General features: G+C 47.7%; 1 protein-coding gene across 10 annotated transcripts in view; it reads right to left on the reverse strand.

The window, feature by feature from the left end:
* Positions 1–20,013, reverse strand: part of AXIN1 (axin 1) — a 63,568-nt gene that overhangs the window by 33,408 nt on the left and 10,147 nt on the right. For 5 of the 10 annotated variants that reach the window (XM_060124698.1, XM_060124706.1, XM_060124705.1 and 2 more), the window contains one exon: positions 15,039–15,999. In XM_060124698.1, the coding sequence (XP_059980681.1) occupies positions 15,039–15,916 (878 nt within the window). In that variant the 5' untranslated portion in view covers positions 15,917–15,999. Of the gene's footprint in view, positions 1–15,038; positions 16,000–19,837; positions 19,878–20,013 lie in introns of those variants that run through there. The other 5 variants (XM_060124702.1, XM_060124704.1, XM_060124703.1 and 2 more) reach the window with 3 other exon arrangements.

Genomic DNA, 20,013 nt, shown 5'->3' on the forward strand with positions numbered 1-20,013 from the left:
CAAGAAAAAAAATTTTTTTGTAACTACATATGGTGACAGATGTTAACTAGACTTACTGTGGTGACCATTTCACACTATATACAAATATCGAATGGTTATGGTGTACCCCTGAAACTAAGAGAATGTATGTCAATTATATCTCAATAAATAAATAAAAGATTAGAAAACACATAAATCATGCAAATACTTTTAAAAGAAAGCTGGGGTAGCTATACCAATATCAGACAAAGTAGATTTTTAAGCAAAAAGCAATATTAGATATAAAGACATGTTATAATAATAAAATGGTCAATCCACAGAAACAAGTAACAACTCAATGTGTATGCATGTAAACTATGGACTCAAAACACACAGAGCAAAACTGGACAGAAAAAACAACAACAGACAAATCCACATTCATAGTGGGAGACTTCAACCAATAAATTCAGCCTCGACATTCAACACTAGTGGCATACTGAAACACATAAGCCATATCTTGTTTCTGAATCCTTAATAAAAGGAATCAGATAGAATTTCTCACTTGATCTGATTTTTTTTAAACTAGATTTCTTTATCAAAGGTGGGAGGCCAAAAAGGGTAAAACCAATGCAGAGGTAGCTCCTGGCTGTGACATGAACCACAAGGGAAGCAGCGGCTTCCTTGAGATAAAGGTCAGGGGTCTCAGGACGGGGATGTGAACGCTGTACTCAAGGGCACAGGCGGGCGGGTGGATTCCGCACATCTTGCAGGTGTTTTCTAAGAACTCGAGTCATTTCTTTCAGTACATATTTATCAAGAGCAGACCTGCAAGACAGTATCTTAAGCCAAGGACAAATAAGACTAAGACACAGTCCTTCTCAAAGGGCTCTGAGCTGTTTAAAGCTCAATCTGAAAGCCATTTCAATGTGCTTTTACCATCTCCCACCAGCACAACTCAGGGTCCCCAACAATCTCCAGGTTGCTAGACGTAAGGACACCAGCCCCCATCTCACATCACCTATCAGCAGTGCCGACGGCTACTCAACCCATCTTTCTTGGTGCACTTTCTTCATTTGGTCTCCAAGACCCCATACTCCGCTGGTTTCCTCCAACCTCACTGCCAGGTCTCTGCAACCCTAGGCAGTGGAAAGCCGCCAGAGGCCTTCTTGTCTCTATCTACGTTCGCTCACTGGGGGGGTCACAACAAGGCTCACGGCTCCAAATACCATCAATACACTGACAATTTGAGAGAGACCAAAGCAGAAGCCGCAGTCTCAGAAATGCCAAGTCACCTCTCTGCGCTCTCCTCCCACTCCTCGCCCCTCGGCCACTCTGCCCCAGCTAGGCTGCCTTTCCTACTTGCTCTTCCCTCGTCCTCCTCCAGGTACACGGTCTGTGCTCTCACCTTCTTCAGGCTTTGCTCAAAAGTCACCCTCCAGAATGAGACCCTCTCTGGCCACTCCTGTGAAAATGGCTCCCTCTGCCCCAACTTAAACTGCACCATCTGAAATGCTCAGTATTTTACTTGCGTTCTCATCTTGTATCTCTCCCTGTTAAAAGTGTAAGCTCCACAATTGGAGGGATTTTTATCTGCTTTGTTCACTAGTGAATCTCCAGCTTCTAGAAGAGTATATGGCACATGGAGGACACTCAATGAACGAATGAATCTGTATTTCTGTCAATTCTCCTTTTAAAGGGGCAGCTGTATTGGGGCCACACAGAGTCATCTTTTCCTGTCTGCTCAGACACAGCTTTTCTTGGTCATATGTGGACCGCTGTCCTTGAGCCCCCCTTTTGTTCTCCAAAACTCCAAAACACCGATCGTAATAGTCTGCTGAGAACATCCAGTTATTTTACCAGCAAAACGAGTTTATTCAGGAATAGCAGAGAATTGCAATTCAGGACGACAATGCTATAGCAAAAACTACAGGCAAGTCCAGCAAACAAAAGAGAGGAGTGTTACTTTATAGAGAAAAGGAGGAAGCTGAGAGGGGTGCTTTGAACCAAAGTCCCTTGGAGGAAAGCAAGAGTTCAGGGTGGTGATGGATTCCTATTGGCTGAGCTGCAAGGGTTCCAACAGGCTGGGCTTGGCGCTGGGCAAGAACTCTTCCTTCCTCCTGCAGGGGCAGTAAAGTAGATACCTCCCTGCTGGGAATGCAAGGTACCTCTCTTCCTGCGCGGTCTCTAACTGAGGTGGAGTGTAGGGCATCAGAACTCCCCTTCTGGACTCCAGACTTTAAATGAGGTTTCCTTTATTCAGTTTCACAAGTCCATTGCCAGCATAGGGATCAACTGTCCTCAGATGAACAAACAGTCCTCAAGAAGATTCAGTAAGAAATCCAAGAATTACACAAGAATGAGATACAGCATCCATATCTTCCCCAAGACACCAACCCTTCAGCCGTGCCTAATTCAGGCAAGCTTAACACACAGAACAAATGTGCTCCTGACAAGTTATATGTATGCATATAATTTTTATCCACTGAATAATCTCAAGGGTACTAAAGGCATCCCAAAGAGAATTCTCATTGAGAAAGAAAGAATCGGACTTCCCTGGTGGCACAGTGGTTAAGAATCCACCTGCCAATGCAGGGGACACGGGTTCGAGTCCTGGTCCAGGAAGATCCCACATGCCGCGGGGCAACTAAGCCTGTGGGCCACAACTACTGAGCCTGCACTCTAGAGCCCGCAAGCCACAACTACTGAAGCCCGTGTGCCTAGAGCCCATGCTCCGCAACAAGAGAAGCCACTGCAATGAGAAGCCCACACAGCGCAACAAAGAGTAGCCCCCGCTCGCAGGAACTAGAGAAAGCCCACATGCAGCAACAAAGACCCAACTCAGCCAAAAATAAATAAATTAAATATAAATAAATTAAAAATAAATAAATAAACTCTTCCCAAACTGACATGAGTTAAAAAAAAAAAAAAGAATCCTTCCACAATGTTACCACCTACAAATTACATATTTTACAGTCATCACATTAGATCATCGCTAAACAGCAGTGCTCCACATCTCCTTTTCCTTCACTGACTTCCCAAAGAATTCTCATTTGTATTTAAAATAAGTTTTGCAAACTAGGCCCAGCTCTATAACCATAGGAAAAAGGAGCAGTCTTTCTCCCACATATGCAGGACTTCTTGACACAACCCATCATGTCTCCCTACTGAGGGGTGGGTAGGGGCATGATGTTAATGTGAAAGTTAATACACAGAACCCTCACTTAAAATGGAGATGGGGGAATTCCCTGGCAGTCCAGTGGTTAGAACTCCATGCTCTCACTGCCAAGCACCCAGGTGCAATCCCTGGTCGGGGAACTAAGATCCCACAGGCTGGGCAGTGTGGCCAAAAAATAAATAAATAAAAATAATAAAATGGAGTTGGGAGGCCAGGAAAGGGAGCCCTCACACCCTACCATCATCAATTGCAGACCCAACAGGAAGAGACATACCTTTGCAACTCCAACATGAAGAAGGACCACCCAGCAGGACCGAGAGAGAATTTCTCTTTGCCTGGCAACAGCTCAGCCAATGAAAAGCCACTGTACTCTGAACTCCCAGTTTCCTCCAATGGGCTCTTTGTTTATAGCAGCCCCTCCCAACTCCTCCTTCTCCTGTATAAAAGAAGTTCCTCTCCTTTGTTCTCTGGACTTGTCTGTGGTTTGCTATAGACTGCATGTCCCAAATTGCAATTCTTTGCAATAAACCCATTTTCTGGTAAAATAACTGGCTGTTATATTGTTTTAGGTCAACACCAGAAAGATTTTTAAATGCTGATCCATGAACAATTAAAAAAAAAAGATGATTTCGTCTTTTTAGAGTATATATTCAGAAAACAAGAGCAAGAGAAATTTAGTAGAAAGAGCTGAAAACACAACAAAAGAAAACAAACAGAAAATAGGAGAAGAAGAAACAAAATTTAAAGGATCATTCCAAATGGTCCCACATCTAAATAACACAGGCTCCAAAATAAGAAAAGTAATGAGAAGTATTTTGACAGGGACTTTTTAAGCCAATGCAACATAAGGGAAGATTTATGTCAGAAAATCAAATGAAAAAATTCAACAACCATAACTTTAAAACACACACACACAAAAATGGCACAAGAAAGAAAATGCTTGGTCCAACTTGGCTCAGCAATGAAAACACCAAATATGGATGTAAACCAAACCCAGAATGTGTTAATAATCAGGCCAGGTGGTGGGGAAAGGAGAGCATCCACAGAGACTGGCTCAGGGCAGATGCCCCAAGGACAGCAGTATGAGCACATCACTCAGAAAGGGGGGTGTGATGGACTGAGAGTCTACATCCCCCAGATTCTGATGTGGAGGCCCTTACCCCCCCCATGTGGCTGTATTTGGAGATGGGGCCTCTAAGGAAGTCACATGGTTAAATGAAGTCATGAAAGTGGGGCCCCGATCTGACAGGATCATTCATTACCCTTAACCAGAAGAGATGCTGGAGAGCTGTTTCTCTCTCCACACAGACACACTGAGAAAAGGCCATGTGAGCAAACCATGAGAAGAATGGAATGAAACCTACCTTGCCAGCGCTTTGGTCTGGGACCTCCAGCCTCCAGAACCGTGAGAAATAAATGTCTGTTGTTTAACCCCCAAGTCTATGATATTTTGTCCTGGCAGCCTGAGCTAATACACTAGGGTAAGACACAGTTGGAAGCGGCCATCCTGGAAAGGCCAGAGGGTCATGAGACTGCTAAATTTAGTTATCAGCCTTTTAGCATTATTGGAATTTTTCCTTCTCTCCATTGTTTCAATAAAAATTAAAATTAATTAAAATACTGGTATAGGGACTTCCCTGGTGGTCCAGTGGTTAAGACTCTGTGCTTCCAATGCAGGAGGTGCGGGTTTGATCCCTGGTCAGGGAACTAAGATCCAGCATGCCACGCTCAATGTGGCCAAAAACACACAAAACAAAACAAAACTGGTATAGCAGTGCAAACATTAAGAAGACCGAAGATCATACTAAAAGGAAACATTTATATGCATCCTTTTAAAAGAAAAAATATGCTGTTGAAAAACTGCACATAATTCACACCCTCTTGTGATATATCTTTGTATATATTTTAATAACATACTTTCGAATTACGAAGGTTTATGTTCTATAGGAATTTGGAAAATGTCGAAAAACAAAAAGAAGAAAATAGAAAGCCTATGTTCTCCAACCATGCAGAAAAAAATCCCTGTGCAATCAATCCTGCTATTAGACATTCAAGTTACTCTAACTGCTGGCTATTACACGCAACATTCTTTATGATTTTTTTTTTTTTTTTTTTTTTTTTTTTTTTGCGGTACGTGGGCTTCTAACTGTTGTGGCCTCTCCCGTTGCGGAGCACAGGCTCTGGACGTGCACGCTCAGCGGCCATGGCTCACGGGCCTAGCCGCTCCTCAGCACGTGGGATCTTCCCGGACCGGGGCACGAACCCGTGTCCCCTGCATCGGCAGGCAGACTCTCACCCACTGCACCACCAGGGAAGCCCTATGATTATTTTTAAACATTTGTTCAAGAGAAGACACTGGCCCTACAGACTAAAAATGAGCCGGTGATCCAGAGAGGGTCAATACCAGATAAAAGCACGTTAAAGATTCGAAGGGCACAAGGCTGGATGAGCAGAGGGCCAGGGAATGGGAGCCTCCTGCTGCTGGGGGCTGAGAAGGGTGCCCACCCAGCCACACAACGCAGGGCTCACCTCTATCCATCATCAAAACTGGAGGAGTTTGGTCCAAACTAAAGAGCTGAGTCCAGTTGCTACAAAGAGTTTCACCAGTTCTGAGAAGGCTTGTGGGCTGAGGCTGTAATCCACCCAGGGGAGGGGTGAGGAGGGGTGAGCCTGAAGCCCTTCACATGCACGCACAAGGTCCTGTGAACGGCCTCTTTGAAGACTGCGTTTATTTTCACAAAATCAGACAGCCAGCCTGAGTTCCAGGAAGGGACTGAAGAGATTTACTGAGTTGTTTCCTCAGAGCAAACACTTTTTGGAATTAATGAGCTCTGAGAGGACACTGAGTGGCTCACAAAAACGTGCATTTGTACTGATGTGACATGGGGGAAAAATAAAGCAACGATTTTCTTACACACACACACATACTCGGCCTCAAGCTGGACTGAAGAAAGAATTATTAGACTGCCTTCCTTTCCTAAATGAACAACCACTACTTGGCCAAATTCCATTATTTCTAATGACTGCTGGGTAAACTGGTGTAAATGAAGTCAGGATTCTAGAAGAGAATAACAGAGCCAGTGAGTATGAATCAAATTCCAGCCTCTGTGACGCTAACTGATGCACAAACCTGCGAACTGGCTGATCCCCCAGCAGCTGATGCACAGAAGACACACGTGACCAGCCGCCAGCCCAGCCTCCCCAACCCAGCGGCCAGGCGGCAGAACCACGGGCGGCGTGGGCCTCGCAGACCGCTGTCTCTGTAGGCGCTTCCCTTTCATAAACCCACCAACGTGGAGCCCCAGACAAAGGGGCCTCTCTATTCCAATATTCTTCAGGCTGACAGCTAACTGCACTTCCCGGACTTTGTCGAAACATGTCATCAAAGACTACAGAGTTTTGGGGCTTCCCTGGTTGTCCAGTGGTTAAGAATCCGCCTTCCAATACAGGGGACGTGGGTTCAATCCCTGGTCGGGGAACTAAGATCCCACATACCGTGGGGCAACTAAGCCCATGTGCTGCAACTAATGAGCCCATGCGCCAGAACTAGAGAGAGGCCCGCACGCCCCCTGCACTGCAACGAAAGATCCCACGTGCCGCAACTAAGACCTGACGCAGCCAAAAATAAATAAATAAATGAATAAATAAACAAACAAATATTAAAAGAAAAAGGCTGGGCTTCCCTGGTGGCGCAGTGGTTGAGAATCTGCCTGCTAATGCAGGGGACACAGGTTCGAGCCCTGGTCTGGGAAGATCCCACATGTCGTGGAGCAACTAAGCCCGTGAGCCACAACTACTGAGCCTGCGCGTCTGGAGCCTGTGCTCCACAACGAAAGGCTGTGATAGTGAGAGGCCCGTGCACCGCGATGAAGAGTGGCCCCCGCTTGCCACAACTAGAGAAAGCCCTCGCACAGAAACGAAGACCCTACACAGCCAAATAAATAAATAAATAAATAAATAAAAAGGAAAAAAAAGAAAAAGGCTACAGAGTTTTATATGACTAAAACAGAGAAAAAATATTTTTTGACTCTCCTGTAACTAGTTTAAAAACTTTTATTAGCCAGCCTCCCCCCCCCACTGATAGGCATGTAAAATGCTCACAGTGTGCTGGTACCACAACAGGGTCTCCCGTGGACACGCTGTGTCACAGGAGCCTGGGGTGCAGTCCAGGGGCAGTGGGAAGTCCCCGCGTCGTGGAAGAAGGAAGAGCGTAGTCAGACCTGCATCTAGAAAGGTCCGTTTGGGCACTGTGGGGAGAAAAGACTGCGGCAGAGGCTCACCCAGAAGGCTCTGCGGGTCCAGGAGGAGGGTGGGGGGGCCGGAGTGCAGACAGCAAGAGGCAGAGGGTTCAGCATACATTCGGATGGGGAATCAGGTGGACCACGTTGACCTGGTAGATGGTGGTGCCACTTCTGGAGGTAAGGATGGCCACGAGAGGAGCAGGTTTGGGGTGGGGAATTAACATGCCTCACTCTCAGGAAATATGATTATTAAAATCGGAATGTGTCATTCGCTACTTTGAAATCATTTGTAACCCAGATACAAATTTCACCAACATCTAGCAGACCACTAAGTTCAGATGATGATGAAGAACCACACAAGGATGTGAAACTCCCTGAGCACCTGCTGTGTGCACTGAGCCTGCTGTGTGCGGGCACCCCTAGGGGTCAGCTCACAGAACCTCCCTGACAACCTCATTGGGCAGGCCCTTACTTCATTGTCCCCATTTTTACAGAAAAGCTCAGAGAGGTGAAGCAACTTCCCCACCATCACACAACCAGGAGAAGGCTGACCCAGAAGACACAGCCTGTGGAAAAGTCACCAAGTGAGGGGTCCTTAAGTGAAACCACCGAGATTAATGTTCTCCCATTCAGCCAGCAAGGGGAATGGGAAGATTTGTAAACTCCTGTCTTTTTGTTTTTTCAGTTGCGCCACATGGCTTGTGGGATATTAGTTCCCTGACCAGGGATTGAATCCAGGCCCTAGGAAGTGAGAGCGTGGAGTCCTAACCATTGGACCGCCAGGGAATTCCCTGTCAACTGTCTTGAGAGCCCCACAGCTGCACACTAGGGCCTGTCTGAAAACATCTCCAGTGAACAACCTTGGGATCATCTGTTCAGTTAAAGGAATTCATCCAGTTGGACAAGTTACATACCTGGAAGGTGACAAGGGACTGGCAGCAGGGCCATGCTCTCTTCCCTAGCTTTGTGCCCCACATTTAAGAGTGACTAAAAGCACAGCAGTAGGAAGAAAGAGGGGGAAGGCCACAGGGAGAGCCACACTTTACAAATGAGTCACCTTCCATCACAAATGACCTAAAAATTCAACAGTGAAGAGTATTTGCTGAAGGTCAAATCAAACAGCCTCACTATTAACAGGACCAGTGTCCTGAGACCCCCACCACCAGGGCCACCGCCACCCTTTGGAGTGGAGCCCCTTGGCAGCCAAGTGCCAGAGTCACCGCCCCAACCCCACCCGCTGCACTGGAATGCCAACCAGAAACCCCAGATCAATCTCACTTTTCCACCTTCCACATGAAACTATACACATTTGGGTGCTTCCTCTTTTTACATTTCCTTTAAGCCATTTACCAGAAATACAGTTGATAAGGCAACAAACAAGTCAGGTAGTTCCTCAGTCTGGAGAGGAAGGGTTAGTCACCCACCCTTCAAAGGACCCACAAGTCGCTGAGTTATTCCTGCTACAAACACCATCTGTGCTCCACTCTCCGGCCACGGCCGCGATGACCAGCCCTGACCAAGAGTGCCTCACTGGCTGGCCCACCAGGAAGCCATAAGGAAATATCAGCTGGACCCTGTCCTCAGGGAACTTCTCAGTGAGGGAGGTAGTGAAGAGAAATGGAAAGCATCTGCTGCTGTTAGACATTAAAACCAGCAGTGAGGGACTTCCCTGGTGGTCCAGTGGTAAAGAATTGTCTTCTAGGACTTCCCTGGTGGCACAGTGGTTAAGAATCCGCCTGCCAATGCAGGGGACATGGGTTCGAGACCTGCTCCAGGAAGATCCCACATGTCGCGGAGCAACTAAGCCCGTGCGCCACAACTACTGAGCCTGCGCTCTAGAGCCCGCGAGCCACAACTACTGAAGCCCGTGCGCCTAGAGCCCATGCTCTGCAACGAGAAGCCACCGCGACGTGAAACCCACACACTGCAACGAAGAGTAGCCCCCGCTCGCTGCAACTAAAGAAAGCCCGTGTGCAGCAACAAAGACCCAATACAGCAATAAAAAATATACATATAAAATGAATAAATAAATCTTTTTTAAAAAAAGAATTGCCTTCTAATGCAGGGGACGTGGGTTTGATCCCTGGTCAGGGAGCTAAGATCCCACACACCACGGGGCAACTAAGCCCACGCGCTACCACTACTGAGCTCACGCTCCTCTACGAGAGAGCCCGTGTGCCGCAAACTACAGAGCTCATGCGCCCTGGAGTCTGCGCGCCACAGCTAGAGAAGAGAAAATCCACACGCCACAACTAGAGAGAAGGCCCACGACCCACAATGATAGCCCACACACCACAACAAAAGATCCTGCATGCCTCAACTAAGACCCAATGCAGCCAAAAATAAATTAAATAAATAAATATTTTTTTTTAAAAAAACAGCAGCGATATAGACAAGGTCCTACTGAAGAGCATAGGGAATTGTATTCAATATCCTGAGATAAACCATAATGGAGAGGCTTCCCTGGTGGTCCAGTTGGTAAGATGCCACGCACCCAATACAGGGGGCCCAGGTTCTATCCCTGGTAGGGAACTAGATCCCACATGCATGCCACAACTAAGAGCCTGCATGCTGCAACTAAACATGCCACAACCAAGAGCCCACATTCTGCAACTAAGACCCAGTGCAGCCAAATAAATAAACAAATAAATATTTTAAATGATAAAAAATAGGAATCCCCTGGTGGCACAGTGGTTAAGAATCCACCTGCCAACGCAGGGGACACGGGTTCGAGCCCTGGTCTGGGAAGATCCCACATGCCACAGAGCAACTAAGTCCGTGCACCACAACTACTGAGCCTGCACTCTGGAGCCCGCAAGCCACAACTATTTAAGCCCGTGCTCCTAGAGCCTGTGTTCGCAACAAGAGAAGCCACCTCAAGGAGAAGCCCACATACCACAACAAAGAGTAGCCCCCACTCATCACAACTAGAGAAAGCCTGTGCGCAGCAATGAAGACCCAATGCAGCCAAAAATAAATAAATATATTTTTAAAAAATAAAAATAAAAATTGGGTTGCCTTTAAAAAAACATAATAGAAAAGAATATAAAAAAGAATGCATATTTTGGGACTCCCCTGGTGGCACAGTAGTTAAGAATCCGCCTGCCAAGGCAGGGGACACAGATTCGAGCCCTGGTCCAGGAAGATCCCACGTGCCATGGAGCAACTAAGCACGTGTGCCACAACTAGTGAGCCTGTGCTGTAGAGCCCGCGAGCCACAACTACTGAACCCACGCGCCTAGAGCCCGTGCTCCGCAACAAAGACAAGCCACAGCAATGAGAAGCCCACGCACCGCAACAAAGAGTAGCCCTCGCTCGCTGCAACTAGAGAAAGCCTGTGCACAGCAACGAAGACCCAACGCAGCCATAAATAAATAAATAAATTTATTTATTTAAAAAAAGAATGCATATATATGTATAACTGAGTCACTTTGCTGTACAGCAGAAATTAAGACAACATTGTAAGCCAACTGTACTTCAATTAAAAAAAGAGAGAAAGGGGTTTCCCTGGTGGTCCAGTGGTTAAGAATCCGCCTTCCAATGCAGGGGACGTGGGTTCGATTCCTGGTCGGGGAACTAAGATCCTGCATGCTATGCGGGGCAACTAAGCCTGCATGCCACAACTAGAGAGAAGCCCGTGCGACGCAACAAAGAGCCCGCGAGCCGCAACGAAACTCCCGCGTGCTGCAACTAAGACCTGATGCAGCCAAAAAGAAAGAAATAAATTTTTTTTTAAAAAAAAGAGAGAGAGAGACAAAAGAAAACCAGCAGCAATCGCTAAGCACAGGTGGTTGAAGGGCTGAAGATGGCTTGACTCAGGCCTGACCAACCAGGCCCAGCACAGCCCCTGGAGGCCAGGCCAGGCCAAGCTTCTGAGCCTGCTAATGTCTTACAGACCCTGGTCCCCCAGGCCAAAGCATTAAGTATATAAACAGCAAAACACCTTCAGAGGACCCTCTGCCAATTCACACCAAATTTAAATGGTGCGTATGAACCAACCAAAGTTATGTTCAAAGTTCCACTGAAAAAGGGCAATAAAGACTGTGAAAGTCTTCCACACAAAGAATAGAAGAGCAGCAAGTTATTCTGTGACCCCTCAGCCCTGGGCTCTTTATCCTAGTCACCGCAGGTGACTAGGATAAATGCAGAAAAAAGCCAGGGGCATCCCTGTTTTCTCAGTTTTGACAAAGACCCACATAAAAGGCTCATTTACCATCTCTCAAGTCAGCGATCTGAAAAGATCTGAAAAACAGCCGTGTGCACACATGTGAAGCAAATGAGGACTGTTGCTCAGGCCTCCCGCCAGGGAACAGGGAGCCTGGACGACACCAGCGAGCACAGTGGGAGCAGCCTCCTGGCTGACACACTCCTCCACGCAGAATCAATGCTGAGAGAAGCACCTGCTGCTGCAGGAAACACATCCCCTGAGCTGAGGTTCCCACCCGGCTCCTCCTCCTGGCAGCGGGCATTCACTAGCTGCCTATTCACTACCCACTCTCCTCCTCCCTTCCCCGACCCCAATCTTCCCCTGAAGGACCACTCCCCCTGCTGGAGAGTGGTGATGCTGTCTGAATGGGGCACCCCACTTTTCTTCTGGGGTGGCCCTATTTGGTGTAAGCCCAAGAGCAGAGCCTCAGCCCTTGCACAGTGATTATGCTGGAGTGGGCAGGACACACTGGCACACAGCACCCCCAGCCACTCAGGGCAAACTGCAGAACGTTCCTTCAGTGGGAAGCATCTGTTTACAAAACAAGGGAGCCAACCTGAGAGCGAAGCTGGCCGCAGGAAGGCAGAGGCAAAGAAGCATTCAGAAACGGGACAGTTTCTTACAAAAACGAACGTAATCTCAGCATATAATCCAGCAATTGTGCTCCTTGATATTTTACCCAAAGGAAATGAAAACTCACGTCCACACAAAAACCTGCACACAGGTGTTTACCGCAGCTTTAGTCATAACTGCCAAAAACTGGAACCATCAGGATGTCCTTCAGCAGGTGAATGGATAAGTAAACTGTGGTCTATCCAGACAATGCAATATTATTCAGTGTTAAAAAGAAATGAGCTATCAAGCCACGAAAAGACACTGAAAAACCTTAAAAGCATATTACTAAGTGAAAGAAGCCAATATGAATAGGCTACATAACTGTATACTTCCAGCTACATGGTATTCTGGAAAAGGCAAAACTGTGGAGACAGTAAAAAGATCGGTAGTTGCCAGGGGTTGGGGGCTGGAGAAGTTAAACACGCCGAGCACAAAGGAAACTACCCTGTTTAGAGTGATAGATACAAGTCACCGAGAGGGAACCCTAATGTAAGCTATGGACTGTAGGTGATTAGTGTAGGCTCATCAGCTGTAACAAATGACCACCCTGGTGGGGGATGGTGATAGTGGGGGAGGCTGTGCATGTGTGGGGGGAGGGGTATATGGGAAACCTCTGCACCTTCCTCTTAATTTTGCTGGTAACCTAAAACTTCTCCGAAAAAAGAAATAAGTCTTTGAAAGAAAAATGGCTGGAGTCCGAATCAAACCACATCTGAAGCTGGGCCTGCCTCTGGACTTTTCACTTACCTGAGCCAACCAATCCCCTTCAGTGTTTAAGCCGGGGTGGGCTGGCTTTTCTGTGACTTTCACACTAATGCATCCTAACTGCACACCCTTGCAGAGCAAGTAGAATGTGGTGGACTCCATATCCTGCTAGTGCTGATGAACAATGACCCTGACACAGGGGACTGTCCACCCGCACAACCGCAAAGGCAGCCCCCAGAAGGACGGGGTCTGAGCACAGGCAGGACTCGTGAGCGCCAGACTCCCACGGCCACCAGCAGCTCCAAGAGAGGCAAGTTAAAAACGAACATGTACGAGTCCTTACAGCAACATATTCTATTAATTTGATAGTAAAGGTTATTTATTACAAATAGAGCAAACCAAAGAGAAAAAAAGCAAAGTTGCTGCTATGACCGACCCCCGACTGAGAACTGAAAAGTGTGCAGACTGGCTGGTTGGGGGAGGGGTGGCACGCAGGAATTTCTAAAATTAGAAATCAGAATTGAGCTCAATTTGTTTTTCCTTGCAGCCCAGGCCTCAAATTTAATCCCATTTTTAAACTGTTCTAATCAAATATGACAACTTAAAGGTTAGGTCTGAAAAGCTGTGTCAGTTACTAGCCTTACCTATCAGGATAATTTTATAGCATATTCTGCCCTAAAAAGATTGCTAAATCAATAAAGTTTAAAGACAGTGTGAGCAAAAGGCCCACAAAAATTACCTAAGCAGTGTATCTTCAATCACATCACTTAAAGGACATTTAAACCTTAAAAATGTTTAATCCTGTGTTTTATCAGCAAGTGACCAATTTCTCTGCCACAGTAAGCCTGAAGAAGTGATCTGCGCTTTTACTAACTCCACGGGAGAGGCCCAGCACTTGGGGATGTGCTTGCAGACTCTTGATTAAATCAGCAGGGCCACAGGAATTCCAGGCTTTCAAAGTTTCACAGGCAGGAGTATCCAGAACCAGCTACAGGGAAATGAGTGAGAACCGAAGTGCCCACTAAAATCGGCAACAGGCTCCAACTTGAGACCAAATAAACTTCCAGCAACCACAGAAAAGAGAACGAAGAAACAGGTTTCCAAAGTGGTAACAACTTCCCGATAGCACCACTCCACGCCTCCAAAGCCGCATATGTGCCCACGTGCAAAGACTGTGATCACAACTTCAGAATGCTGGGAACTGAATACACAACAGCACAACTCATTTTCTTGGCGGGAGAAAGGTCCAATCCTGGAGCCACAACCACTTTGGAAGTTCCCAAAGTGCTCGGACAACTTGAAGCACATCAGCCTCCTCACCACCACCCCACCCCCTGACCTCTAGGAAGAACCTTATAAGACAGTTACAAAATGCAATGATCCAGAATTCTCTGCGTACTGATGCACTGAAATGTCCACTCTTCTCTTTATTCAGCCAAAAGGATTATGTCTGCCAAGTAAACCACCTTCTGTGCAAGAGGACACAAATTTTACTGCTAAAGGGTAAGGTTTAGGGACTCCCCTGGTGGCACAGTGGTTGAGCGTATGCCTGCCAATGGAGGGGACACAGGTTCGATCCCTGGTCCGGGAAGATCCCACATGCTGCGGAGCAACTAAGCCCGTGTGCCACAACTACTGAGCCAGCGAGCCACAACTACTGAAGCCCACGCACCTAGAGCCCGTACTCTGCAACAAGAGAACCCACTGCAATGAGAAGCCAGTGTACTGCAACAAAGAGTAGCCCCCCCGCTTGCCGCAACTAGAGAAAGCCCGCGCGCAGCAACGAAGACCCAACGCAGCCATAAATAAATAAATAAATAAGTAAATTTATTAAAAAATAAAAAAATAAAAATAAAGGGTAAGGTTTAAATGTCATATCACTTCTAAGAATTCCAATGTTCCTAATGACTTACAAAGCCATATATTTTAGGCTGTTCTTGATAAAAGTGCCCTCAAAATACAAACATTAAAAACATCTAATGACAAACGTGAAGGCATCATGAGTAAAGAGTAAAACCACAATTTGCCCCAGCTCCAGGAGTCCACCCACTTTGGGGCTGAAGGACAAGACCTTTCCCTGCTAGTTCTCCAGGTCTTGGAGGTGAGCACAGAAACGGAGGCCTCGGGTCGGACTCACCTGAACTCTCTGCCTTCGCTGTACCGTCTACTTGAGGAGGCCCTCGGGGCGGCGGTTTCCAGGAGCAGCTTCTGCGTGAGCCTGCCGGGGGGAGCAGGGTCTCTGCCATCGTCTTCGTCTACGTCTTGGTCACATTTCCATTCCTCATCTTCGTTCAAAGTGGGTAGGTATCCAGGTACTCCCTTCCCTGTCCCCGACCCGGAGCTCTGGTCACTGCAGAGCTTTGGGCTCTCCGAGCCTGTCCTCGTGTACTCCAAATAAATATCGGACTTGAGGAACGAGGGGTAGGTGTTCTCCTCCATGGTAGACTGGATTTCCGTCTGGGCCTGGTCGAACATGGCAGGATCAATCTGCTGCTTCATGATGCAGTCCTTTATGAAGCTCTTGGTGGCTGGCTTGGTCTGCCTGGACACAATGCCATTGTTATCGAGGATGTACTTGCGGTAGATAGCTCTGGCCAGCTTCAGCCTCTTCTCCTCATTCGAGTCACAGGGCTCCAGTTTCCTAAAGCCGCTGCAGGCAAACCAGAAGTCCAGGAGATCAGCACAGTCCTCCTGCTTCAGAAAAGTTCTAAACAGGTTTATCCCGTCTTGATCATCCAGTAGGGAGTGCAGCGACTCGGCCCACTTCAAGTACGGAGGGGTGGGCGAAGCGCTGCCCTCAGGCTCGTACCCCAGGTCCAGATCTGAGCGCCTCGGAGTGGCTGTTGAAGTCTCACCTTTAATCCCGGCACCTTTCCCAGAGCAGAAGCTGTGGCTGATGGGCCTGGGGTCCGTGGACACCAGTTCACCCTCCTCACCAGGCACTGGGGGTCGGGGGGCATCTTCGGTGAAACTTGCTCCGAGGTCCAAGGGGAAACCCTGCTCTTGGATATTCATTTTGGGACTCTGTGCGTCAATGAACAATGAGCGCTGCACCCTAATACATCAGTACTTACAGCTCCAAAGTGAATCAATCTGTCCTGTTGAAACCATTAAGAGGACAAGGATTAGGAAAGGTGGGTCCATGGAAACATGACCACAGAGGTTTTCTCAAGACAAGACTCGCAATGATGCCCTCCCGCTCGAACTCAAAGCCAGAAATTCAGTTTAAATTTTCAATCTTTTGTCACAAAAAAGGTTTGTACTATATTAGAACAATTTCTGGAAACTTTTCCAACTACAGGAATGCCTCTGGCACTAAGAAATGAATGTCCAGAACACAGAGAGCGCCACTACCCTCAAGTGTCATTCTGTGAGAACAAAGAGAGACTAGCAGCCCATCCCAGCTACAGAGCTGCATGGCCAGTCCCTCTCCTCAGGCTCCAGGAAGGCAGAAGGACTGGAGGAAAGAGAGGTGCTTCTGGTCCTCCCAGCTGTATAAACCTCACATGAAAGACGAGGATGTGTATCTGAGTAGAACAGGGTCGCTGTGATACTCAGATATGGCACATCACTCACCAGAAGGCAGGCGGTCTGCTCTCCACTCCACACTCTCCAGGCCCACAGCCACTGTGCTTCCTGCTGCCCCATTACTTCACACTTACTGTGCCTCACAACATATGCGAACACACAGCAACTTGTTCCTCTAAGTCTCAACACGCCCAAAAGAGCAGTTAACCGTGGGTCGTTTTCAGCATCTTCAAGTGAGTGACCAAAGGACATCACTCACATGCACAGGCACAGGGGCCTTCTCACGCTGCCAATGATGTGGACAGTCTTTTTTTTTTTTTTGCGGGATCTTAGTTTCCTGACCAGGGATTGAACCTAGGCCCTCAGCAGTGAAAGCACGGAGTCCTAACCACTGGACCGTCAGGGAATTCCCGTGGACAGTCTCAAAAACGCTTCATCAGAAAGCTGCTCTCGACTTTAAAACCTTGCTTAAAAGGAAAGTGTCCTTCTGATAGCAAATGACAATTGAGTACTCTGAGGAGCAGAGAAGGTATAGAACAAACGAAATCCAAACACAATTAGCCAAGGAAGCATACAGCTCACATGATTCAACTCCATAAAATGAAAAACAAATTACCCACCCTCTTAGAGGTCAGGTGACTATGGGTTTTGTTTCTGCTGTCAGATGCCTGTCTTGTATGAGGGAGGACTGTCCTGGACCGGGACTCTGCCATGGTCTTTGGTCCTCCCTGTCACTGAGCCCACGAGCTCAGGCTACACCTCCCCACCTGGCCTGCTGGATGTAAGTGGTCTGCCTAGAAGGAGACTGGAGAGAAGCATGACAGGTCCAAATGCCTAAAGCACTGAACAAGCCAGAGGGAGCAGAGTGAAATCCTAAAACCTGGTACAAACACAAGGCGTGGATCTCCCCAGCCACCTCTCCACACTCTGGGTCCTGGCCTGCATGTAATCTGCCCCAGTACCTGCATTCTCACACTGCACACACTTCAGTTCACCTGCCAGCAGCTGCCAACAGCTAGAAGCATCTAGAGATGGAGGATGGGTCACAATTATTGTTCTGCAGCTAATGACTTTGTATGAAAACTACAGTGTAGGCTGCAATCTCAGCCTCGGCAGGAACAGCCTGCTCCTTCGTCAAGGCCCACGGGCTGTGACACTCTGCTGCTCGTGGACCACTTCAACTGCAAAGTCCTTTTTTTGAGTCCCATCAACACGGAATGAGCACCTTTGATGTCTCCACACCAGTTCATGGATGTCTAGTGTCCTCCTGTCGGGGACACCATCTCAGGAAAGAGGACCCGCACCTGGTGCTCTGAGCCTTACAGATGGAGATACTCTAGTTCACTAGCCTTGAGAAAAAACCAAGTCACTGCGTTCTAATAGGAGGCTAATGACAAGTCACTGTCACTTATCTCTTAAAGTGCTTATGTCTTCCATGTAAATGATTTGTAGCAGCCTGATTTAAACATTTTCTGCAGGGGCCACAGCATCTAACACAACGTCTTGCAACTAATGGGCACCAATAAACACCTAATTCATTAACATTAAGGAAAACAACACTTGTCATAGACGCCAAATGTCAGCTCTTCACAGGTGCTGAAATAGCAGCAAATTCAAGATCTAGCCCTTTATTATAAAAATGTGCTGTCTTGGTAGCCTAACTTTTGATTTGTGTGAACACGTCCCCCTAATCATTTAAATTATTTTTTCATAGCCCAGAAGAAACATTTCTTAAACTTCACATATATTTTTGGCTGTCAAATGACAGAAGACCTTTGGTGTCCCTGGAAGCACACGAACATCTCTCCAAATTACTGCTGTTATTGAAACGTGCTCCAATTACCAAAATATCTGGGTTCCCACGGAGAAGTACAGCAAGCATTCAGTGTGCACACACATACATACCACAGATAAAGCAGTTACATTAATTCAGGTTAGAGTCAAACGCCCACAAACACGGAATCTGGCCAACAGCCTGTAACCACCATCAGTAAAGGGATTCCATAAAAGGAATCCACAACTCTGATAACTCATTTAAAATCACCTTCAGTCACTGCCTAGGTGCACCCTCTGGGTACCATGGCAGCCAGCTCAATGCTATACGTGTGTGTATATTTATTTATTTTACTCAGATAGAACTTTAAAATTTTTGATTTATGTGGAGTGTGGAAATAATAGAGCATGATTCTGACATATTCCCAACTGTCCATTAATTAAAGTCTTGAAGGGTTGGGACTACTGTTTTACATGTAATCTGTTCCCCCACCACCTAAATCCTCAATGACTAATGTAACCCAAAAAATCCACTTAGCTTTTCTGAAACTAGAAATCCAAGAAACATCAATACCTGCTGAAAAATCAAACAGAAACATTGTATTTTGCATGCTTTCCCATCCTTGTCCCTGAATAGAAGTTCCTAAAACTGAAACCCAGATACTGCTATCTTGGGAGGTCAGGTTTAGACTGTGTAAGTTCTCCAAAACAGGGCCTGGTCCAAGTACATCTGAGATTCTTCCTGAAGCAGCAGAGAACGTTAAGTACAAGCAAGAAGGAGGGGCTGAGATGCACAATAACTCTTTATTAATTATCTTAGAGATGGGCTGAGAAAAATCCCCAAAGGACTAATGTATTTTTCTCTTCTGTCCTCGAGGCTGAGCTGTAAGTTTCACTGTCCTGACTATACAGCTCTGGTTTCATGAGCGACTGAATTCCAAAATGTAGGGCAGAGGTAGATTCTCAGATACACACCCAAGAGAGAGTTTTGGGGGCGAGGCATCAACCTGAAAGAGTATAGCCCCTCAAGCAAGCCAAACCACAGCAGAGACCCAGATTCAGGCACCTCTGCCTCAGAGAGTGCCCTCCTTGGGTTTCACACTCACTCATTTCTACTTTTTGCTGGGGGAGGGGAAGGGACACTCCACTGTCCTGCTTATCTCCAGGATCTCTCTGCACCCCACCCACTCTGGCCGAACATGCCCCAGGCCCACAGACCACAGCACTGCAACCGTCACCATCCAATCAAACACATCAGCTGCAGACCCTGGTCTCTTCCAGGAGGACCCCCCATTCCTTCTCACAATCCTGAGTATTCCTCACCCCCTTCAGCTCACCTACAGCAAGTGGCTGCCCCTTCTGAACCAAATCCCACTCTTCCCCATCCACAGGCTCCAGAGTCAACAGACCTTGCCTTCTGCATCACCTGCTAGCATCCCTTCCTAGACACACCCGACCTCCCAAGAGTGGACCCACACACCTTCCTCACACGCTCCAAGCCCGCACAGCCTCGGAGCCCGCACACCCTCCAAGCCCCTCTTCCGGGTCCCGCGCCTGGCCCGGCCTACGCGGCCTACAATGGGCGCCGCACAGGCCCGCGCCCCTCAGGAATGCGCGCCCGGCCGCAATACTCACCCGAGCGGCGGCGGCGGCGGCGGCGGCGGCGGGGCCCCGGGACCGGCTCCCAGAGCGGCGCGGCGCGGCGCGGCCCATGCGCTCAGCGGCGACGCGGCGGGCGGGACCGGGCGGGGGCGCGGCCCCGGGCGGCCCCCATCGCAGCGGCGGCGCGGCGGCCCGGAGGCGGGCGCGGG

The sequence above is a fragment of the Lagenorhynchus albirostris genome, chromosome 15 (genome assembly GCF_949774975.1).
Source record: "Lagenorhynchus albirostris chromosome 15, mLagAlb1.1, whole genome shotgun sequence".
In the NCBI taxonomy this organism is placed as follows: Eukaryota; Metazoa; Chordata; class Mammalia; order Artiodactyla; family Delphinidae; genus Lagenorhynchus; species Lagenorhynchus albirostris.